The 21669-nt window shown below is 38.2% G+C and overlaps 1 protein-coding gene across 1 annotated transcript in view; it reads right to left on the reverse strand.

Moving 5' to 3' along the window:
• NEGR1 (neuronal growth regulator 1) overlaps positions 1-21669 on the reverse strand; it is an 893286-nt gene that overhangs the window by 406914 nt on the left and 464703 nt on the right. The window contains exon 3 of the mRNA XM_005871913.2: positions 2470-2595. Coding sequence (XP_005871975.1) covers positions 2470-2595 — 126 coding nt within the window. The remainder of the gene's footprint in view (positions 1-2469; positions 2596-21669) is intronic.

The raw sequence follows: 21669 nt of genomic DNA on the forward strand, positions 1-21669 counted from the left end.
CAAATCACACAGGTACAAAAGCTAGACATCTCTTCCAATGTTGACAGGGAGGACAGTTGACCCTGGAACAGCAAGGGTTTGAACTTCATGGTTCCACTTATATGTGGATTTTTGTCAATAAGTTCCCTGTGCTAATTTTGATGAGTGCTTCAGAGTCCACAGATATAGAGGGCCCACTATACGCATGGATCTAGGCCATTTTACATAGGGCCTGAAACTTTTGGTGCTGTCAGGGTGGGGGGTGGGATCCTAGAATCAATACCCCTAAATAACCAAAGGATAAGTTAATTTTTGAGGGAGTAAAAATTTATAAGTGGATTTTGGGATGCACAGTGCCAGCACCTCTAACCTCTGCATTGTTCAAGGATCAACTGTGTATCTGTTTTTAACACTAAACTTTGCTCATATGGTGACTGCTGTTTTGAGCTACATTTCTTTCATGAAATAGCAAAATTAAAAAAGAGAGAATATACAAAATATTGATATTTCTTAGGTAAAACATTAACATATATGAATTTTACAATTTAGCATTCAAATATAAATATATAAATGGACAAAAGCTAATAGAATTATCAGGCATGTTACTTAAAGCAGGAACTCCACAGTTCTGCACATTTAAATATAGATAGTTAACAAATTATAATTTGAAAATATTGGAAGCATTTATAAAAATATCAGCCATGTCTAGCTATTTATTGGATAATAGTTGATACTTATGCTAATTTTTCTAATTTGCTCTGTATGGCAGGAACAGGAAAACAAATCTATGTACAGTTTAACTTATAAACCCAATCTGTCTTCTTTCAGCTTCATGATGTTATCCATTATCATTATTCTAATAACTTCACTAACCAATATTCATGCTATTTAATTAAACTAAACTGTACCCAAGCACTTTAAAAAGAAGACTATGCATAATAACAAGCACTGCAAAGCAGGAGAGTTAAATCCAACATATTAATCTTAAATTGTATAAAGATGGAGATTCTGTGCCTCGTTCTTACAAAAAATATATTTCCATATCAGATTTAAATCCCTGGGAAGATGATTAAGAATCAGTCATACATTTGCATATCATCTTATACTTTATAAAGCACGTTTAGGCCTAGTATCTATTTGCAGTCTCACAATAGCCAGGGATTATTATCATTTGATTTTGGAAAGTAGGAAACTAGCTGAGAATAACCGAGGCTAAGCGATTCGCGCTAGCACTGGTTGCACTGATGACTAGGGAATTGGCGATAGGAACACATTTATCCCAACTGTTAGTCCTGCATTTGTTTCACACTCCACAGAGAGCCCTGTCACTAATTCAGTGCTCACATGCCAGTTTTTATGATCCTGTAGCGACTCTAGAGAGTGAAGTGTTTGCAGTCAAGAGCGCACTCATGCTTTAGAAACATTATAGAGGCCATAATGCATATCATATAAGTGTATACTGCTGTTATATTGATTTCCTTCTCACATTAATAGTAATACTAAGCATATGATGTGAGTAAGTCTCATCAGACCTACTGCATAAATGAGGAAACTGAAAGACACTTAAGGATAAGTGATATTAAAGAAAGCATTAGCAGATCAAATAGATGTTCCAGCTGTCCTCTTCCTATGCCTCTATAAAATGTGTCTTTCTGATTTCTTTAAAAGCATTTTCATCACAATAGCCTTGTTGAAACTATTTCCACTAAAAATATAGAACAAATAAAAATCAATTTTCATTATCTGAAATGTTGTGGCATCCTGCTCATTAAAAGCACCGCCTTCACTTCCATGGTAAATTTAAAGCTATATAGTTCAAATGTTAAAATCGGACACAAGTTGATGATTCTGTTAGAGTCGCTGCTGTGAAAACAAAAGTGTTTTGATGATTATCCTCAGTTTCCTAGGGTGAACTTCCCCTCCTCATGCCACGCCCCTTAATTCCACAGAGGTACATGGTCTTGTACAAGTCGCTTAAACTCTTGGGTTTTAAGATCCCTTCATCACTGAAAATGTAATTCTAACTACCAGATCCTTGATTCTGAACTGCATTTTCAAATTAGACCCAGCAACCTCATAATTTGTATAATGTGATTTCCCCCTGATTACCTTAGCCGTTCATGATGGCCTATTAACATGTGCATGCGGACAGAATAAAAAGCCTTACACATGTCAACGAAAATATTTCGCTTGGAATATTTCCATTTGGGCCTTTTGTCTATTGATGTGCAATTCTCCAGGATACTGAAATGAAAATAACCTTGACTAAGAATCATGAGACACGGGTTCTATTCCAGGCTCTGACAGGAAATGTTCATTTAACGTTTGTGAGCGACAGCATATTTAGGTATAAAGAATAAGTATAAAAATACGCGTCCTGCCTACCTCATGAATAAGATGTAAGAGAATAAATTGACTCAAGTTTGGAACAAGTGAGGTTAAAGGAGAATAGTGAACAGCACAAACAACACTGGCATAATTCTGCTTTACCTGACGGGGAGATGTGCCGCCAAGAAATGGTAGGCTCTGGTTTCCCAGTGGCCAAACAAATTAGGGTGACATTGGTTCCTTCATTGATGGTCATATCACTTGAGATGTCATATATCTTCGGAGGAACTGAAATGGTAAAACATGCAGTGGTCAGAAAAAAATATATAAAATTCTGTTGAGCTATATATGATAACTCCATGATCTCATGCACTAAAGCTGGGGTGGTGAAATGCACTTATGGCCTATGATCATGATCAGTACCCCAAAGATAGATTCTCTAGCTCCTCAAGACTCTCCCAGAGTTTTCTTTGTTAGTTGGTTAGTTTTATTTTTTTCTAAATTTTAGATGTGTAATATTTAATAACAAAAATGTTTAAGTGTTGCTTAAATTAAAGTTTTATTGTGGATATTTTTTATTGTTGTTGTTAATCCTCACCCAAGGATATTCTTTTTCCACTGATTTTCAGAGAGAGTGGGAGAGAGGGGGAGAGAGAGAGAGAGAGAGAGAGAGAGAGAGAGAAATATTGATGTGAGAGAAACACATCCACTAGTAGCCTTCCACCTGTGTCCAAACCAGGGCTAAGGATTGTGTCTGAAACCAAGGCATGTGCCCTTGAGCAGATTGAATCCATGACACTTCAGTCCACAGGCCAACGCTCTAACCACTGAGCAGAAACCGATAGGGTTATTGTGGATATTTTGTATTAAATAAACTGGAGTATTCATAATCAATCTGTTCTATCCATGTATCTTCACCATAATGATGGTTTTCTTGTTGAAAAGAGTAACAAAAGTGGAAATTTAGAAGCAACTTAAGCTAAAACAGTTGTGCCTATATCTTGATTCAAAAGCTGAGTAAGATAAAAACATATGCGGGACTGGGAAGTAAGATTCCAGGTTCTCAAAGGCATTTTGGGCCTCAATTTTCTATCTGCTGAATAGTAGGGCTGGAGATTGCCAGCATTTATGTTCTAAGGGACACTATTACTAGGGGCTGTGACACTTGTGTTCCACAAGAGTTTTCTTGTCAGTGATGGCTGGAAACCACTGGTTGAAACAGTTCTTTGCTTTTGGATTTCTTAGAGCCTCTGTTATGCCCACTATACCTCTCAAGAGTAAAGGGGAAAATACTATTTTGTATTTTTTTATTGTCTCTGATGTATTGGACTATGGGAGCTTTTATCCCAGCAGCATTTGGTGAAAAGTTTACAGACCATGGAATACAAGTTGGGAAAGTTGGATAGAAAAATCCTTAAATTAACTTCCTGGATTAAAAGGTCCATTACTCTCTCAAATACCAAATGGTCTTATTTAAACCTCTAACAACATGGATATGAATCCTGGGTCCTCTACTGGCTAGTGAGTTATCTAGGGCAAGTTACTTAATGTATCTCAGACTCAGTGTCTTCATCTGAAACTTGGAGGTAATAATACAAACCCCATGTAGCTGCTGGGAGCATTCTATAAGTCAATACACGTTAAAGGACTTAGAAAAGTACTTGACATTATTAGCTATTATTTTTAGATGCCTTAAAAGACATATCATGTTGTATTTAATTTCAGTACTGCCCTTTTCCCATACCTTAAACTGCTCTCAGAACTTCATCACTTTGGTAGTGTATTACTGGCTTATAATACACATTTTGGTTTACTATATAAAAACTATAGTGTACTGAGAGAAACATCCACTGGTTGCCTCCCAATGTCAATTAAGATACCTTGATAACTATTAGAAAAATATGCTTTTTTTACTGAAATATTTTAATTGTTAGAGTTTCTTCATGCAAGAGATATTTAGACAGTTATTTAAAAAAACAGTAACTAAAATCTATCTTAAGGATAAATTAAATTACCTATCCTGTGAATATCATCTTTGATTTTTTAAATGAAATCATAACTCTGCTATAAGAAAAATCTAAGATAATTATTATGGGTATAAAGCATTTGATTATATGTAACTGTTGCTATGATTGAAGAAAATGCTTATTCTTAAGTGATATACTATTGTAACTGTTTCTAAATGACATATTTTTAATGAGCATTTAAAACATGTTATCATTAAGCTCTTCAGTGAGCTATTCTCAGGCAAATAAAAAAATAAAAACCATTTTAAACAGGTACTCTTTTTAGCTTAACTGACACAGAACAAAAATATAGACATTAAGATACTATAGACAGAAAATAGGAAAAAATGTGAATTATCTATTACTGGTGAACAGAAGAGTTAATAAAAATAAATTTACAACATTAAATAGGAATACCATTAGCTATGTGGATGTAGGTATAAATTTGATATGGCAAACTATGAAATACATGTGTAAATATGTGAGAATATACAAATATACACAAATGCATATACACACAAATACATATATACTAATGCATACTATTAATAAAAAAAGAAAAAGTTACTTAGTACTTTCTCCTTTATATGGAATATAGTACACAGAGATCAGCCTAGGATGGTTAGTTTATTTATATATTTTAAACACATAACTGTTTCAACTTTAGACAGAAGTTGTGTGGATATTTAAGAGAAATGATGAAGTGTCATAAGACCATACATCCTATCCTCTCAATTACATTATTTTGTCAATTCTATCAGATTTTAAAGTAGTTTAGTTTCACCTTATGCATCTGCCTGTATTTTAAGCAGTAAACATGAATGGTACACTGATATTAAGCACAATATTTGACTTCGCAAAGAAACAACAGAATTTCTTAGCCATAAATTTAGATTTGACATTTAGTTATGGGAAATTGGTAAGGGAAGAGTACTGAATTCCAGGTGTGGCATGTCATCTCAGTGATTGCAATCACCTCTCGGGGCCTCATGATTCAGGATATGCTACAGGGAAGGAACATATGGAAAGAGGAGGTAAGTAAGGGAAATCCCTTGGTAAGGCTCTTCTCCCCAGAATGCGTCACCTGTTAACACCAGATACTGTGTGTTAGGGTGGGAGGTGGAGGCAAGGAAATCTTTCACATGCACTGTAGTTTGTGGAGGCAAAAACAGATGCTGCTTCACTGAATATTCAAAGCATTTGTCCATTCTGTTTAAGAGTTCTACCGAATGTATGAAAGGTTAATTCTGGACACACAGCAAATGTAGAAATTTCAAAGCATAATCCTTGCCCTCAAGGAACTTAAAATTAAGAGAAGGAGGCAGATAGGAATGTAACTAAGATAAGATAAATATTTTCCACATTTTTCTTTACCATTTTACATGAGTAACACATATTTAATAGCTATGCCTTCTGGGTTCAAATCGGCAAAGATTGGTTTCATATTGGTTTATTTTAATGTGAAACATGTAGAACAACTTATGCACAAAGCTATTTGGTCCGGTGCTATTTATAATGGAGAAACACTATTAATAACCTCAAAGTAGGACAACATAAATGTAGACATTGTCAGCTCTATATCCAGAATAAGGCATGGTGCTGGGGAAGGGTTTGGGTTCATTCCAGGTGCATCAGGCTAAGGGAAAATGGAAGAGAAAAGAGATGCTTCTATGTTGGGTGGCAGGGACTGGGAACAATGCTGTTATCTCAGGCATCTTAAGACCATCTGGTTCTGGTATCTCTTCCTGGGTTACAGATTGTGTGTAAATGATCCACAAGCACACAGGTGGGAAGGACTCTATTGAGACTTCTGAACGACAAAGCAAGCAGTGTGTCTTATGGTATGTCCAATATGCTCTAGCATAGAAAAAACAAGAGTTAAAATAACTTACTATTTATTCTAGATGCATGTTACTTTTCTATATACTGTATTCCAAACTTTCTCAAATGCTTTATTTAATAGATTTTTATTGATTCCAGAGAGGAAGTAAGAGGGAGAAAGAGATAGAAACATCATTGATGAGAGATAATTATTGATTGGCTGCCTCCTGCATGCCCCACACTAGGGATCAAGCCCAAAAAATGGGCATGTGCCCTGACAGGGAATTGAACCTTGATCTCCTGGTTCACAGGTTGATGGTCAACCACTGAGAGACACCTGCTGAGCTCAAACACTTTATTTAGAAATTTAATTTAAATGATGTGTTTACAAAGGAGCGAATGTGTTAAATCAATTCAATTATTTTAAGTAACTATGAATATTTATAAGCATTTTGGACTTCTGTGATATTATTAAAGTATTTATGACCATAGTAGAGTAATAAAGAAATATGTTATTCGTCTAAATGTAAACTTGTTTAATTTACAGTAAATAATTATTATAACATTATAATTACTCTCATCATCAATATGACACCATAAATAAAAACAGTAAAGGACAGAAGTTCTAGATTTCATACAAAATCATAGAATATCTCTGTCCTAATTGGACTTTAATTGGGGATATATGAGATTTTATTATTTTGTTTATAATAATTTGTTGTGTGACCAGTGAAAGAGATTGTAAAATATCAGGAACTTTCCAAAAACAGAAGTTGGGGAAAGAGAACCAAAATAGAGGTGTAGGCAAACACCTGTACTTGCCGCCTCGCACAACCACATCAAAATTACAACTAAAGTACAGAACAACCATCATCCAGAATCGCCGGAAAGCTGGCTGCATAGAAGTCCTACAATGAGAGAAACAAAGAAGAAAGCACACTGAAACTGGTAGGAGATGCGGAGGTGCAGAACAGGCTGTTCTGGCAGCCAGGTGTGCTGCTTTTTAATCAGGAGGGGGATCCTCTCTGCTGAGGCCTCTGGGAGGAAGAGGTGCAGAACAGGCTGTTCTGGCACCCAGGTGTGCTGCTTTTTTAATCAGGAGGGGGATCCTCTCTGCTGAGGCCTCTGGGAGAAGCAAGGGGTCCCAACCCACACCAGACTCTCAGCCCACGGTCCCAGAGCTGGGAAAAGAAGTCCCTACAGACATTAAGAACTACTGGCTATAAAAACCAGTGTGGATTGGGGCTCAGTGACACAAAGGCTGCTGGAGACCCAAGTGCTCCTCTTAAAAGGCCAGCACCATGAACTTAACTTACAAGCTCCTGCTTCCTCTGAGCTCCCATGCTGGGCGAGTCTCTGGGGGACCCAGAAACATATGAGGAGAAACTGGACTGTTTGGCATCTAAGCAGGAACTCAAGAGCAGCTTGCTTTCAGAAGGAGATGCTCGCAGCAGTCATTGTTCCTGTGCTGGAACCTTCACAGTGTCAGAGCTGACTGACAGCCATTTCTGTTTGCTCCACCCTGGTGATTCCCTGAGACCCTGCCTCATCCAATTTATAACCCCATCCAAGCTGTGCACTGCAGCTTTTGCATATTAATGGCCTTTCCTTGCTTAGGCTAAACACCTGTCAAACAAGCTGCAGCTGAGTCAGGTAGCCCCAAACCTATCAATAAAAGGCCCAAGACCTAGCACCAGGAACAGCCTGCCTTGCTTCACAGCTGGGCTTTGTCTGGGCACTTCCAAACCCAATACAAACAGGAAGAATCTGCAGACGTCTCTGTAGATCCTGCTGGATGGGCCCAGTCAGTGGCTGACTTTGCACCTCCCTGGAAACCCAAGAGCCAGTGTACCCAGTGGTCAGTGTAAGACCATACCAGATTACAACTCTACATACACATCCATAAGTGACACACTCAAGAGGCAGACTCAGTGAATACCAAAGCCCCACTGAAGCAAGTCCTGCTCCATAAGGGTGTGTCCTGCATAGCAGCTTTCCCACTATAGTCAAAGCTGGTCCCCACAGCCAATTGGCCTGGAGGTCAATTCCTCCTAGTGACACCAACAGCAATCAAGGCTCAACTACAACAAGACTGTATGCACAGCCAACAAAAGGGTAGACCTAGAGTGTCCACCTCAGGTGATTAGGGAGGCTGAGCCACTGTGCCCTACAGGATACCTACTACACAAGGCCACTGTATCAACTCAAGGAGACTTAGCAGCTCTACCCAACACACATAGAAACAAACACAGGGAAGCAGCCAAAATGCAGAGATAAAAAACATGTCACAAATGAAAGAAATGGAAGAAAGTGAACTACTGGATATAGAGTTCAAAACCACCATTATAAGGTTATTCAAGAATCTTCTAGAAACCTCCAAGGGACTTAGTGAGACTCTCAAGGATCTTAGTGAGTATGCCAAAAAAAATGGAAAAGGACCAGTCATAAATTAAGCTACACTGACTGAAATAAAAAATATTATACAGGGATTCAACAGTAGACTAGACCATTGACCACAGGTGGTCTCTGAGGTCCAAAAGGTTGGCGACCACTGGACTAGAGGATGCTGAGAATCAAATCAATTATTTGAAATATGAGGAAGCAAAAAATACCCAACCAGAAGAGCAAAAAGGAAAAATAATTCAAAAATATGAAGATAGTGTAAGGAGTCTCTGGGACAACTTCAAGCATAACAACATCCAAATTATGGAGGTGCCAGAAGAGAGAGAGCAAGATATTGAAAACATATTTGAAAAAATAATGACAGAAAACTTCCCCTACCTGGAGAAAGAAATAGACTTACAAGTCCAGGAAGCACAGAGAACCAAAAACAAGAGGAACCCAAAGAGGACCACACCAAGACATATCATAATTAAAATGCCAAGAGCAAAAGACAAAGAGAGAATCTTAAAAGCAGCAAGAGAAAAGCAGTGTAAAGATAAAAATTATGAACAACAAATACATATCTATCAAGAAGTGAATCTTAAAAATCAATGAATAAAAAATCTGATGAACATAATAAATTTGTGAATAGAATCGAATCAGGGGCATGGAAATGGAACAGACTGACGATTCTCAGAGTGACCGGTGTATGGGGCAGGTGCAGGAAGAGATTAGACAAAGATCTTATATGCATGTATGCATTACCTATGGGCACAGACAATAGGGTGGTGAGGGCCTGGGGTGGGGTGGGAACCGGGTTGAGGGGAGCTATGCAGGAAAAAAAGAGGGCCATCTGTAAAATCTCAACAATAAATATTTTTAAAAAAGAATCAACCAATGAATGTATAAATAAGTGGTAAAACAACAATAAATAAATACATTAATAAATAAAGCTATAAAAAATAAAAACAAAACAGAAGTTGGAAGTAGATTGAAAGTTTGTGTTCAACTTAAATTTTTTATAAAATTTCCTCTTTATTGAATTGATTAGGGTGACATTGGTTAACACAATTATACAGGATTCAGGTGCACAATTCCACAATGCATCATCTGTACACCATATTGTGTGTTTACCACCCAATCAAGTTCTCCTTCCATCACCATTTATCCCCCATACCCAAAAATAAATAAATACATTAATAAATAAAGCTATAAAAATAAAAACAAAAACAGAAGTTGGAAATAGATTGAAAGTTTGTGTTCAAATTAAATGTTTTATAAAATTTCCATATACATTTATTCCTCTTTATTGAATTGATTAGGGTGACATTGGTTAACACAATTATACAGGATTCAGGTGCACAATTCCACAACACACCATCTGTACACCATATTGTGTGTTTACCACCCAGTCAAGTTCTCCTTCCATCACCATTTACCCCCCCCATACCCTCCTCCACCTGCAATCCTCTCATTGTTGTCTGTGTCCTTGAGGATTTTTTTTCCTCTTTTTTTCCATTTTTGTCAATCCTTCCATCCCCCTCTCCCCTGAGAGCTGTCAGCCTGCTTTCTGTCTATGGGTCTGTCTCTATTTTGCTTGATAGTTCATTTTGTTCATTAGATTCCACATATGAGTGAAATCATATGGTACTTGTCTTTTTCTGACTGGCTTATTTCATTTAGTATAATGTCCTTTGATTGCAAAGGGTAAGATTTCCTTCTTTTTTTATGGTCCAGTAGTATTCCACTGTGTAAATTTACCACAGCTTTATTATCCACTCCTCTACTAATGGGCATTCGGGCTGCTTCCAAATGTTGGCTATTTTAAATAACATTGCAATAAATACAGGGGTGCACATATTATTTTGAATTAGTGTTTAGTGTTTCTTCGGATATATTCCCAGAAGTGGAATCTCTGGGTTGTAAGGCAGTTCCATTTTTAACGTTTTGAGGTAACTTCATACCGTTTTCCACAGTGGCTTCACCAATCTGCATGTTCCCCAACAGTGCACAAGAGTTCCCTTTTGTCTACATTCTTGCCAACACTTGTTGGTTGTTGATTTATTGGTATAGCCATTCTGACAGGCGTGAGGTGATACCTCATTGTGGTTTTAATTTGCATTTCTCTGATGGTTAGTGATATTGAGCATCTTTTGATATAGATCCATGTAGAGAGTGCAGAAATAAACCTCACATTTATAGGTAGTCAATATTTGAAAAAAGAGGCAAAAACATACAATGAGGTAAAGATAGTCTATTCAATAAATGGTGTTGATAAAATTGTACAGATACATGCAGAAAAATTAAACTAGACTACCTTTTACACCACACACAAGAATAAACTCAAAGTGGACTGAAGGCTTAAATGTTAAACATGAAACCATAAAAATCCTAGAAGAAAACATAGGCAGTAAAATCTCAGACATTTCCTCATAGCAATATTTTTTTTCTGATATATCATCTTAGACAAGGGAAACAAAAGAAAAAACAAACAAATGGAACTATGTCAAGCTAAAATTTTTGCACAGCAAAAGAATCCATCAATAAAATGAAAAGACAACCCACTGAATGGAAGAACATATTCACCAATGATACATCTGATAAGTGGTTAATATCCAAAATATAAAGAACTTATAAAACTCAACACCAAAGAAACAAAGAATCCAATTACCAAATTGGCAGAGGACTGGAGTAGAAACTCATCCAAAGAGGACATACAGATGTACCATATGCATTTAAAAAAATCACTCTGGATCCCTCAAATTAATAATCTGCTTTGATTTTAATTATTCAAGGGTCTCAAATTCAACTACTACCTAATATACCCTGTCCTCAACTCCTATTCAGTTGCTTCCATCATGAGAGAATGATGCATATTTCAATGTATCTATAGATTTAGATTCATTAAAGATAATTTACATCTCTTGTTGGTTTCACTTTCTCCAAAAAAGTAGGCAATCTGACCTGCCCCAATTGCCTTTTGCCCATTTGAGTCATCTATCATAGTGTCATTGGGCAGGTATAAAGCAGTATCAGCAAGGGAAGTCGGATAAATCACATTCAGACCAAATACCAGTTGGTATCATTCCCTACCGTGTGCAATATAATGGGCAATTGAGTTTGTGAGAGGTTGCATGGTTTACTTTGTTGTTGTTAATGTGTACTTATTTCCTGAGCTATATAAATAGGTTTTTGTTGGTTTAATCAGCAGCCTTCACTGATTTCAATTAAATTTCTTCCAATAATTCATCTTGTAGTCTGGAACATAGCCATTAAAAAGTCAACACGAGGATGACTAACCTACACATCACAGGAGTCATATGAGCATAGTGTTTTATTACACTAAAAGTCTGTTCAGATGGTTTTTTTTTTTTAGAAATAATAAATAAAATAAAGTTTACACCTGTACTTAGTTGCATGAGATTCAAGTCTAGGTCACACATAATATTGAGAACCATTAGAGGATGTATTTGATGGTGAACTTAACTGTAAATTCAAGACATGGACTATTTGGATCTGTAAATTTACATCGGCTCACTGGAATCAATTACATGCACCATCGAGTTCTTAAGTTGTAATAGACCATGAAACACCACAGATACCAATCCATTGGAGGCCTTCTTTAGGCTGCCAGGGATAAATGTTGAATAGAGTATTTATTTAATCCAACATACATAACATTTATTTAGTTACACTCACAGATTATGAAAAAAATCAGTTTAGCATTTATTGTAACCATGATATTCCTTAGTCAGGGTATAAAATTCATGTTTTAAAGGAATACACACTGAGTGTACTCCCACTCATTCTCTGAAGTCATAGGCTCATTACAAAAACCTTTTAAGTTTTTACTATATCTGTCTGAATTATGCACACAATCACTAGATCTCTCCTTCAAACATGTTTTCCAGGCCAAACAAGAAATAAAAATAAAAGTGACTCTATCTTTTTGGGGTCCTGCTTGACAAACCTCTTCACAGTGAATTCTTCCACCCTAAAAACCTACCAGAAAGACAAAAACACTGGAATGTGAATTTTGTAGTGAATGCTAAAAGGTTAAAATTTCATTTTAAAACACTACATCACTGATAACATCAATCATCTTAAAGCAAGACCCAATTTTTCTGGCTATGTATCTTGTTGAAATAACCATTTGCACCCATAACCCCCTGTCCCTTATCACTCCTCTTTTTCTTATAGTCTCTTTGTTATAGTATGCTTTGCAATCTGTCATTGTCATTGGTTTTTATTTACCTGTTCATTGCCTGTCTTCTCTTCATAGAACATAAGTAAAGTCCTTGTTGTAGAAACACCATCTGCTTTATTCAACAGCATATATATCACCAGCACCTACAAAAGTGCCTGACATATATGGGATATTCAACAAGTATCTGTTTTATTTTTCTTTCCTGTACTGAGCTAATATTTCTTCAATCTCTTAAAGATTTCCCATAGAGTTTCATATTCTGGAGAAAATGATGTAATAAAAACTCTGAGAAGATAGTAAAAATATAATTATAAAGCCAGGGGTTCTATGTGACTTTTTCAAAGATCCTCTCCATTTGGGGATTCAGTATTCCTTTTAACTCTTCTAAAAAAAAAAGGTACTTTTCTATTCCATTACCTACCATATTTTTTTGCTGTGCAAAAATCAGAGAAATAATTGGATGATGGTCCTATATACTGATTTTCAACAGAATGGGCTGGGGCATCTTAGGCAGCACTGTGCACACTGGTTACATATTCATTGATTTTTACTTGAGAATCATGCAAATTTAGGGTCAAAAGGATTTGACTCTAAGAGTACATACCTATTATTTTTGCTTTTTTCTCCCCTCTCCACAGACTTGGAATCTGATTTAGTTGGAATAAACAATATCTCTGAAGATTTTTCAAACTGTTTCAGTGAACAAGCTAGACATAACTATAAATCTGGGGAGAATTGGCTTTTCTTGCACTCCATATCTGGAAATGGCTGGCAATATCAAAAGAACAGTCCTACTTTCCCCTGGCTGCCACTTCCCTTCTCTGTCTTGGCCAGCCCCCAGAAAGCAAAAGCGGATCTACGTTACATAACAAACCTCCTGGAAAAGGTGTTGTTCTCAAACTGAAAGAAGAAATTGTTTCATGATTTTTTTTAAATTGGTTTGCTTGCAGGTGCTGGATGATTTCCTGGCCTGAATCTAACTAGCAACATTGTTTTCTCCAGTCACGGACTCTAACTGACTTTTTGTAGTTTATGACATTTCACAGACTTCTATGGCTTCTCCCCTCATTCCATCACATAGGTAGTGACAGGAGGAAAAAATATCCAGGCATGACTTGCAAATGCAGACTTGCCAGATTTGTGCATTACCTGCTGATGGAATACAGCAGAACTACTTTTGGGGGCAAAGAACATGTTTGAGGAAATATCTTTCAGACTTTGGTTCAAACTTTGAATCATGTTGCTTAGTGGTTTTTCATTTTTTGGAAACCCACATACACATTTTTTTTTCTCAATTGACTGTGTCTTTCAAGGGGTCAGTATATAAAATGGCAAAACAGTCAATGACCTATTTTAATCACTCCATCCATCCATCCATACAAATATTTATTGAGCACCAGCTTGATTAGGCAGAATGATCTTAAAGAGTACATGTTTAAAGAGTTAGAAAGACCTAATACTATCCTATATAATAAAAGCCTAATATGCAAATCAACCGAACAGCGGAACGACCGGTTGCAACGACCAGTCACTATGATGTGCAATGACCACCAGGGGGCAGACGCTCAACACAGGAACTGCCCCCAGCCCACAGGCCCTGACTGGTGGTGGCGGGGGGCAGGGCCGGTGAGCGGGCGGTGCCAGGCCAGCCAAGGTGGGTGCAAGAAGGGCCCTGATCCACTAGGCCAGCCAAGGCGGGTGCCAGTGGGGGTGCCCCAGTCACCCTGCCAGTCACCCCGCAGATTGGCCCTGATCACCGGCCAGGCCTAGGGACCTTATCCATGCACGAATTTCATGCACTGGACCTCTAGTTAATTATAATATGGAGTCATAAATCCTACAAAGTGGATTTTTAACTACAAGGTGTTTGGGGAACACAGAGTAGTAAATATAACTCTGCCAATGGAGTCAGAATTGGAGAAACTAGAGAGGGCTTTATGAAACAGATGGCATTTGAGTGGAATTTGATGGTTAAAAATAGTTTTCTGCATCCAGACAATCATCAGGCTAATCTAATGAGACTTTTTCAACCCTAGGATTGGGAGGAGGGCTAACTCAGGAGATCCTAGACCAGGTGTCCTCAAACTTTTTAAACAGGGGGTCAGTTCACTGTCCCTCAGACCGTTGGAGGGCCAGACTATAGTTTTAAAAAAAAACTATGAACAAATTCCTATGCACACTGCACATATCTTATTTTGAAGTAAAAAAACAAAACGGGAACAAATAAAATATTTGTATTTGCATGTGGCCCGCGGGCCGTAGTTTGAGGACCCCTGTCCTAGACCAATAGTTATTGAATAAGTTACAAGATCTATAGGTTTGAAAACTGATTACAAGGTACCAGAAAGACCACTGCACACACATTTCTTATTTATTTAAAACCTCCACTCTAATCAGGAAGGCCTTCCTTCACATCCTCAGAGCATAGTTATTTACCTTCAGGGGCCTAATCTATAATAATAAAAGCATAATATGCTAATTAGACTGAATGTCCTTCCGGATGTCCTTCCTTCTGGACAAAGCCACAGCGGGTGGGGGCTGAAGCAGAGGTGGCAGAGGCCTCCGGTCGGGGCAGTAGCAGGCAGGGGCCGGGGTTAAGGCCCTTGCACAAATTTCGTGCATTGGGCCTCTAGTCTATATATATAAAAGGCTAATATGCTAAGTGCCCCTCCCTCATCTGACCAGTAGCTATGACACACACTGACCACCAGGGGGCAGATGCTCAACGCAGGAGCTGCCAAGCTGCAGTGACTTGGCAGTGGCAGTTCTCAGGTGACGCACCCCAAAACCAGAGAGGAGGGAGCCCAATTCCTCACGGGGCCGCAGGATTCTACCTTCGACCATGGGTTATGTTGTTGCTGGGGCACTTTTGGCCCTGAATCTGGTTTACTGTATACTTGTGTTTGCGTTCCATACCTTGTATGATAGCAACTTTGCAGAGTGCCCTCTTGTACTCTGGGACCCCTCGGGGGATGTCGGAGAGCCAGTTTCAGCCCGATCCCCACAGGCCAGCCTGAGGGACCCACTTGCTGGAGGGACCCTGTTCATTCCACCTACGCCCTTGGAGCCATGGCACCACCCCAGGTGCGGCTGGCTGGGGAGGGACCTGGAGTGGTTGGCTCCAGGGTGTGTCTGGCCCTTCTTGCCCAGTCCGGCCCCGCAGGCCACCTTCTAATTAATTTCCTTTTAATGTGCATGAATCCGTGCACCAGGGCACTAGTATTAAAATAGAACTACCCTTAGAAGAGATGAAACTTGAGTAGCTTGATTTCTTTTCATACTTCCTGAGAGCAGCACGATGGAAGTAAAGAAGGCTTCAGACTGGAGGTAGAAAGTGCCATGGGCAACTTGTCCCCACTGGGTTATTTTCCCTTGAGAAAATGCAGACTCCATTTTTCGTAGCAGTGAGCGAGACAATCAGCAGTGGAGAGAAGAAAGTAAGCATCTAAGGGGAATCCCCCCACAGGATAAGTCATTATGGAAAATCAAAGTGGCAATAGTGTTCCTCTCTTGCCCTTTTCTCCATCTCGACTTGACTTCCTAAATCCTAAATTATGCATCAAGTAGGATGAGAAAATGTAACTACTTCCTAACTTTTAAGACAGATTTCTTTTTTCTCATTGAAGAAAGATGCAGTTATTTGCTAGGTAGATTTTCAGTGGCAAATACACACACACACACACACACAATCTCATGAGGCTAATGGTTTAGAAAGGATAGGTTTTGGTAGCATAATATTTATTTAATGATTTTAAGTTTTTTGATTGAAGGCAACTTTTTTACCTGCTATCTAAACATTTTGAAGTAAAACATGCAACATTGTTTTACAAGTTTCAATATTTTAGCCTATAAAGGTGTTTCTTTTGCTTCATTTTGGCTAGAGGATCAATAGATGGTCTTTACACATGAGTGTTTATACAGCAGAGTACAAATCCCTGCTGTACCTCAGGCTAGCTTCAGCTCCACTTATTGGATGGCTCAAAATATAAAATACTGTTTCAAATCAGAACCATAATAGCAGATACCCCCTCAGGCAGCGGCAGCAGTGGCAGCAGCAGCCACAGCAGCAGCAGCAGCAGCAAGGCCAAAGCACACTTGCAGCCGGTTGTATATCACAGGGTGTCTACCATGCCTGCTTAATTCACCCTCCTCCCTAGCAGAAAACAGGTACAAAATACATAGGAAGAATGCCACAACTGAAATACCTTAGAGCACCCAAATGCAGGTCCCCATACCTAGTGAGGCAGAATTCTTAAGGAGCCAACTTTATCTTTAAAACCAGCAGCGATAGTAATATTTTATTAAGAATTAATAATGAGCTTTTTCCTGGAAACAATTTGGCAGTATATTTTAAGAACTTTTAAAAATTCCAACCGAAACGAGCCAATGATTTCTCCTTCCAGGAATTTATCTTGAGGAAAGCAGGTACCTTTTGTGAATATCGTCAGTATTCCCATAAACCTGGTGGCCAGCTCCACTGTTCTGTTTGGAAATGTGTCAGAAAACACCCCCTGAAGAGGCCCGGGTGAACTTTTCTTGCCTCATCAGTGAACTCTTCTCCACATAAACCAGAGGAAACAGCCCAGCTGTGTCATACTAGCATCCAGCTGCCTCCTTTTGCAAACATTTCCCACCTCTAAAAACTTGCTTTAGAATTTTTTTTTTGAAACATGAGTCCAATGTCTACCCTTGGACTCCTAGAGTTATAATGTAACACCTGGCTTCTCCTTTCACGAGGTAAGTCTGTTTCCATTAAATATGAGTTCCCCTTGATAAGCTCAGGTTTTTATAAATGTATTTTGGCAGATTTCTGTATCTAAAGGCTGCTAGGTTTTAGGGACTTGCAGAGCTGATGTGTCATTGCAGCACAATCAGAAAAATCATGCCTTCTATAAAGTACTCTGGTTTCTTTGTTCTCTGAACATATTTATTTTCCTAATTACGAAGGCAGTACGCACCTCTTGAATAGAATGTGGAATTAGATATAAAGAATGAGGGGGGGAATCTATTAGGTTGAAACATCGAACATTGCCTTTTGGCAGATTGAAATCAAATGGCTGCTGGTAATGTCATGTGAATCACTCTTAATAGTTTGATATATTTTATTTTGTATTTTTATGCAGGTATTTTTACGAAGATCCACGAGGCCCAACAACCTCACCAGAAAATTGTGCTTAAGCCTTGGCTGAAAATAAAGTGTCCTTTTCTCTAAGATATACATCCTCTAGAAACGGAGCTAGAAGGTAGTAGGAGAAGGATTCAAAATCCAGCGCTTTAGTTCTCTTCCTTTTCTCATTGGACACAGGTCTAACAAAAGGATATCTATAGCAAAGGTTAATATTTGTTGGACGTTACTATGTATAATGTAGTGAGAGCTTAATCACTTTTACTTTGTTGACTGAGTGGGGCCTATCATGGGGCAAAATTTTACACATCCAGTCCCCAATTTCTTCTTCCACCCACCCACTTACTTCTTTGTGAGTTGGCTTATGTGACAGTTTTATAATGTGGTCCCAAGTTCTTCCCCCATTATAAATGGGGTCTTTGTACTTTCTTTGCCCCATCCTCAGTTGAATTTGAGTAGGCTCCTGGATGCTTCAAATAACAGAACTGAGAAGAAAAGCTAAGTGACTTCCAAGGCTGAATCATAAAATGTCATTTGTCATCTGCCTTGTTTTCTGATGACACTGACTCTTGGAGGTCTGAGTTGCCACATAATTAGCCTGACCACCATGGACCCACCATGCTGGAAAGAATGTGTGGAGACCCCACATGGCGAAGTTCAGACACAACAGGAACAAAAAGAGAGCTTAGGAAGCACCTCAACACTCTAGGCCCTAACTGTTGAAGGCATCCCAGTGAGACTTCAAATACCTTGCCCAAATTGCGATATTGTGAGTAAAATACATATTGGTAGTTGTTTAAAGTGACCATGTTCAGGGGTTTGAAAAAGAATGGTAAAAGTTAGAGGACTTATGCTGGAAGCCAATTCCAGCATGTCATAATTTCAAGAGTTTCATCAAAAGGTTGATGGAACTTGGGGACTCAACAAGGGCTGAGTCACATATGTTGTCGCCTGTTGGGAATGGCTGAAGGCATTTCCCCAAACCTGAAAAGGGATGATTGTTTGCTGCCAGACAGCTCAGGGCATCTTAATCTACATGTTATTGCCTCCTACTGGCCAAACACCTGAACAGCCGTAGGCTAATTCTCCCCATTCTGACAATGGACTCTATGTAGGAATCCCTGACCCTTTGAAGTGTATATCTCCACCTCGCCTCAGGACAATTTGTGTTAATAAAAAGCATGGGGTCCTGAGATGAGGAGATCTTAGCTCCTTTTAGCTAGGCTCCTCTGATCCCCATATTCCTTTCAAAATTATGCTTCGTCTCTGGACTCTTAAGTTACACACAGCCCGTTTTCCAGATCCCTGAACCCTTCTTGATGCCGGAACAAGAACCCCGGCAGACTTATACTAACGGACTTCAAGACATTATTATACAGTTACAACAAAGAAAGTGTAGCATCAGCATCAAAATAGACAGTGGGACAAAATAGAGACTCCAAAATAGATGAGTACACTTCCCATGAGGTCCAAAGCCCTTGTTGCTTATATTAAAAACTATGACTCTGAACCCTTCTTGATGCCGGAACAAGAACCCCGGCAAACTTATACTAACTGACTTCAAGACATTATTATACAGTTACAACAAAGAAAGTGTAGCATCAGCATCAAAATAGACAGTGGGACAAAATAGAGACTCCAAAATAGATGAGTACACTTCCCATGAGGTCCAAAGCCCTTGTTGCTTATATTAAAAACTATGATACCTAAAGCAATGCATACATAACATCGTGACTGATGTAGGCGAAGTGAAAATGTGCAGATGTGCATTGTGCAATGTGCAATGTGAGTGATGGAGCCTAGTGGGGAGCACCAGTCTAAAGGGGGCAGTATCACTGATAATTTCCATTTAGGAAATAGATGTCTAGGTTTTCCCATCTTTCAAACATGAATTTTTCCATTTTTTTAAATGCCATACCAAACTCATCCAAGTATCTGTGACTTACCCTGGCCCCAACCCAAAGGGTACCATTATGGGAATTAGAAAAATTTGCCACTTACTGAAGACACTTGATCATCACATACTGGGAAACTGTCATAATATAGAAATCTACATGGGCTATGAAAGCAAACAGGGCCCACGGATTTATGTGTGTACAAAATCCTCACCATATGTTCCAAACCCTGTGCGGTCTGGATTCAGTCTTAAAGTCCTAATCTTGCCATCTCTGCCTTCCATCCCTCAGGCTCTTCGTTTACCTTGTAAGACCCAAGGATTCTGTTTTCACATTACATTGCTTGGTTCCTCATCAAAGCTGTGCATTTTCACACTAATGTGTGGCTGCTCACCTGTCATAGAATAACCATGATTAGGTCTCCAGAGTGACCAGAGTCCTGGCTTAGGAAATATTCTGAGAATGAAATTTATCCAAAAATTTAAATAATAAAAACATAATTCACATTAACATCCTGCCCCCCCCCCAATAATTATCATCTACATTTTAAAAATCATGTTACTTTATATACTTTTCTCAAATGCTTTGCTTATGTTTTCTGAATGAAACAGCCAAAGGTTACTCTGCAACTATATGCCAGGAGATCTCAGTAGAGCCCTGTTTACATGCACAAATTCTCTCTAAAATTGGGTTAAAAGGCAATTTGCCATGTTGCCAGTCCCTAGATCATTAGTCACAGTGGCCTAAGTGCATTCTGTTATAATTCAATACCAAAGAAATTGCTTTTATGGCATTAACTATATTATATTCAAAATTGTATAAATTATTGAAATACTACTATGACTACTGCCAAGATATAAAATGGTTCACATGGAAAAAAGTTGCATTTTTAATTATTCATTTGAAAAAAGTCAGACTCTTGCCAGAAATTATTTTATACTTGGTCTAGCTTCTGGGACTTACATTTAAATATGAATCACAAAAACTCTGAAAATTTCATATACTCATAATTATCTTGCTTTAAATAAGAGTTTTATCTTTTTAACTCTTTAATTTCTATCAAGTGGGTTGAATATTATAAATTGTCTTGTATTGAGGTGTTATACTAATGAGCATTTCATTAGTATTAGTAGACAAAGTAATCAAAGGTAATTCCTGTTAACTTATGATAAAATGATATAGAGGATTCATATAAAAATACTGAAATTTTATAACTAACATTTATTCAGTATTTTAAGTACAATACAGAAATTATATAACCAATTATATATACAAACACATAAACTATAGTATACATAAATGTGAATATATATTCATATGTTTTGTAGTGGTATATATACATTATATTTAATATGTGTGTATATCTTTTAAAATCATAGTGTTCCTCTGTTTATGCTGAAATATGGTAATAAAGGGGCAAATGTAATTATAGAAAGCTAACCTCAAAAGAACTCTCTATATAAATGTATATATATCATTTATTTGGTCAGAAGATATGTATTTATCACTTGCTATGGCACCAGGAAATATGGTAGGTTCTAGTTATTTAAAAACTAATAAAATAGAATTGCTTCTTTTCAGCAATCCTATCTAATAAAAGAGAAACATGGTAATTAGCCATACCTCCGCTACCCTTCCCATTGGCTAATCAGGGCGATATGGAAATTAACTGCCAAACAAGATGGCGGCCGGCAGCCAGGCAGCTTGAAGCGAACATGAGGCATGCTTGCTTCAGTGACAGAGGAAGCCAACGTTCCCCGCCTGCCTTGCCGGCCTCTGAGCTTGCAGTTTGAAACATTGTTACAAATATAGAAGCTAAACAAAACCCCAGAAACCTGCTTTCAGCAGCCGGGATCTCAGAGCTGGAGTTGAAACAGTGTTTCGATTATAGAACCCAAACAAACCAGATACCTGCTTTCAGCAGCC

The sequence above is a fragment of the Myotis brandtii genome, unplaced genomic scaffold (genome assembly GCF_000412655.1).
Source record: "Myotis brandtii unplaced genomic scaffold, ASM41265v1 scaffold36, whole genome shotgun sequence".
NCBI lineage: Eukaryota > Metazoa > Chordata > Mammalia > Chiroptera > Vespertilionidae > Myotis > Myotis brandtii.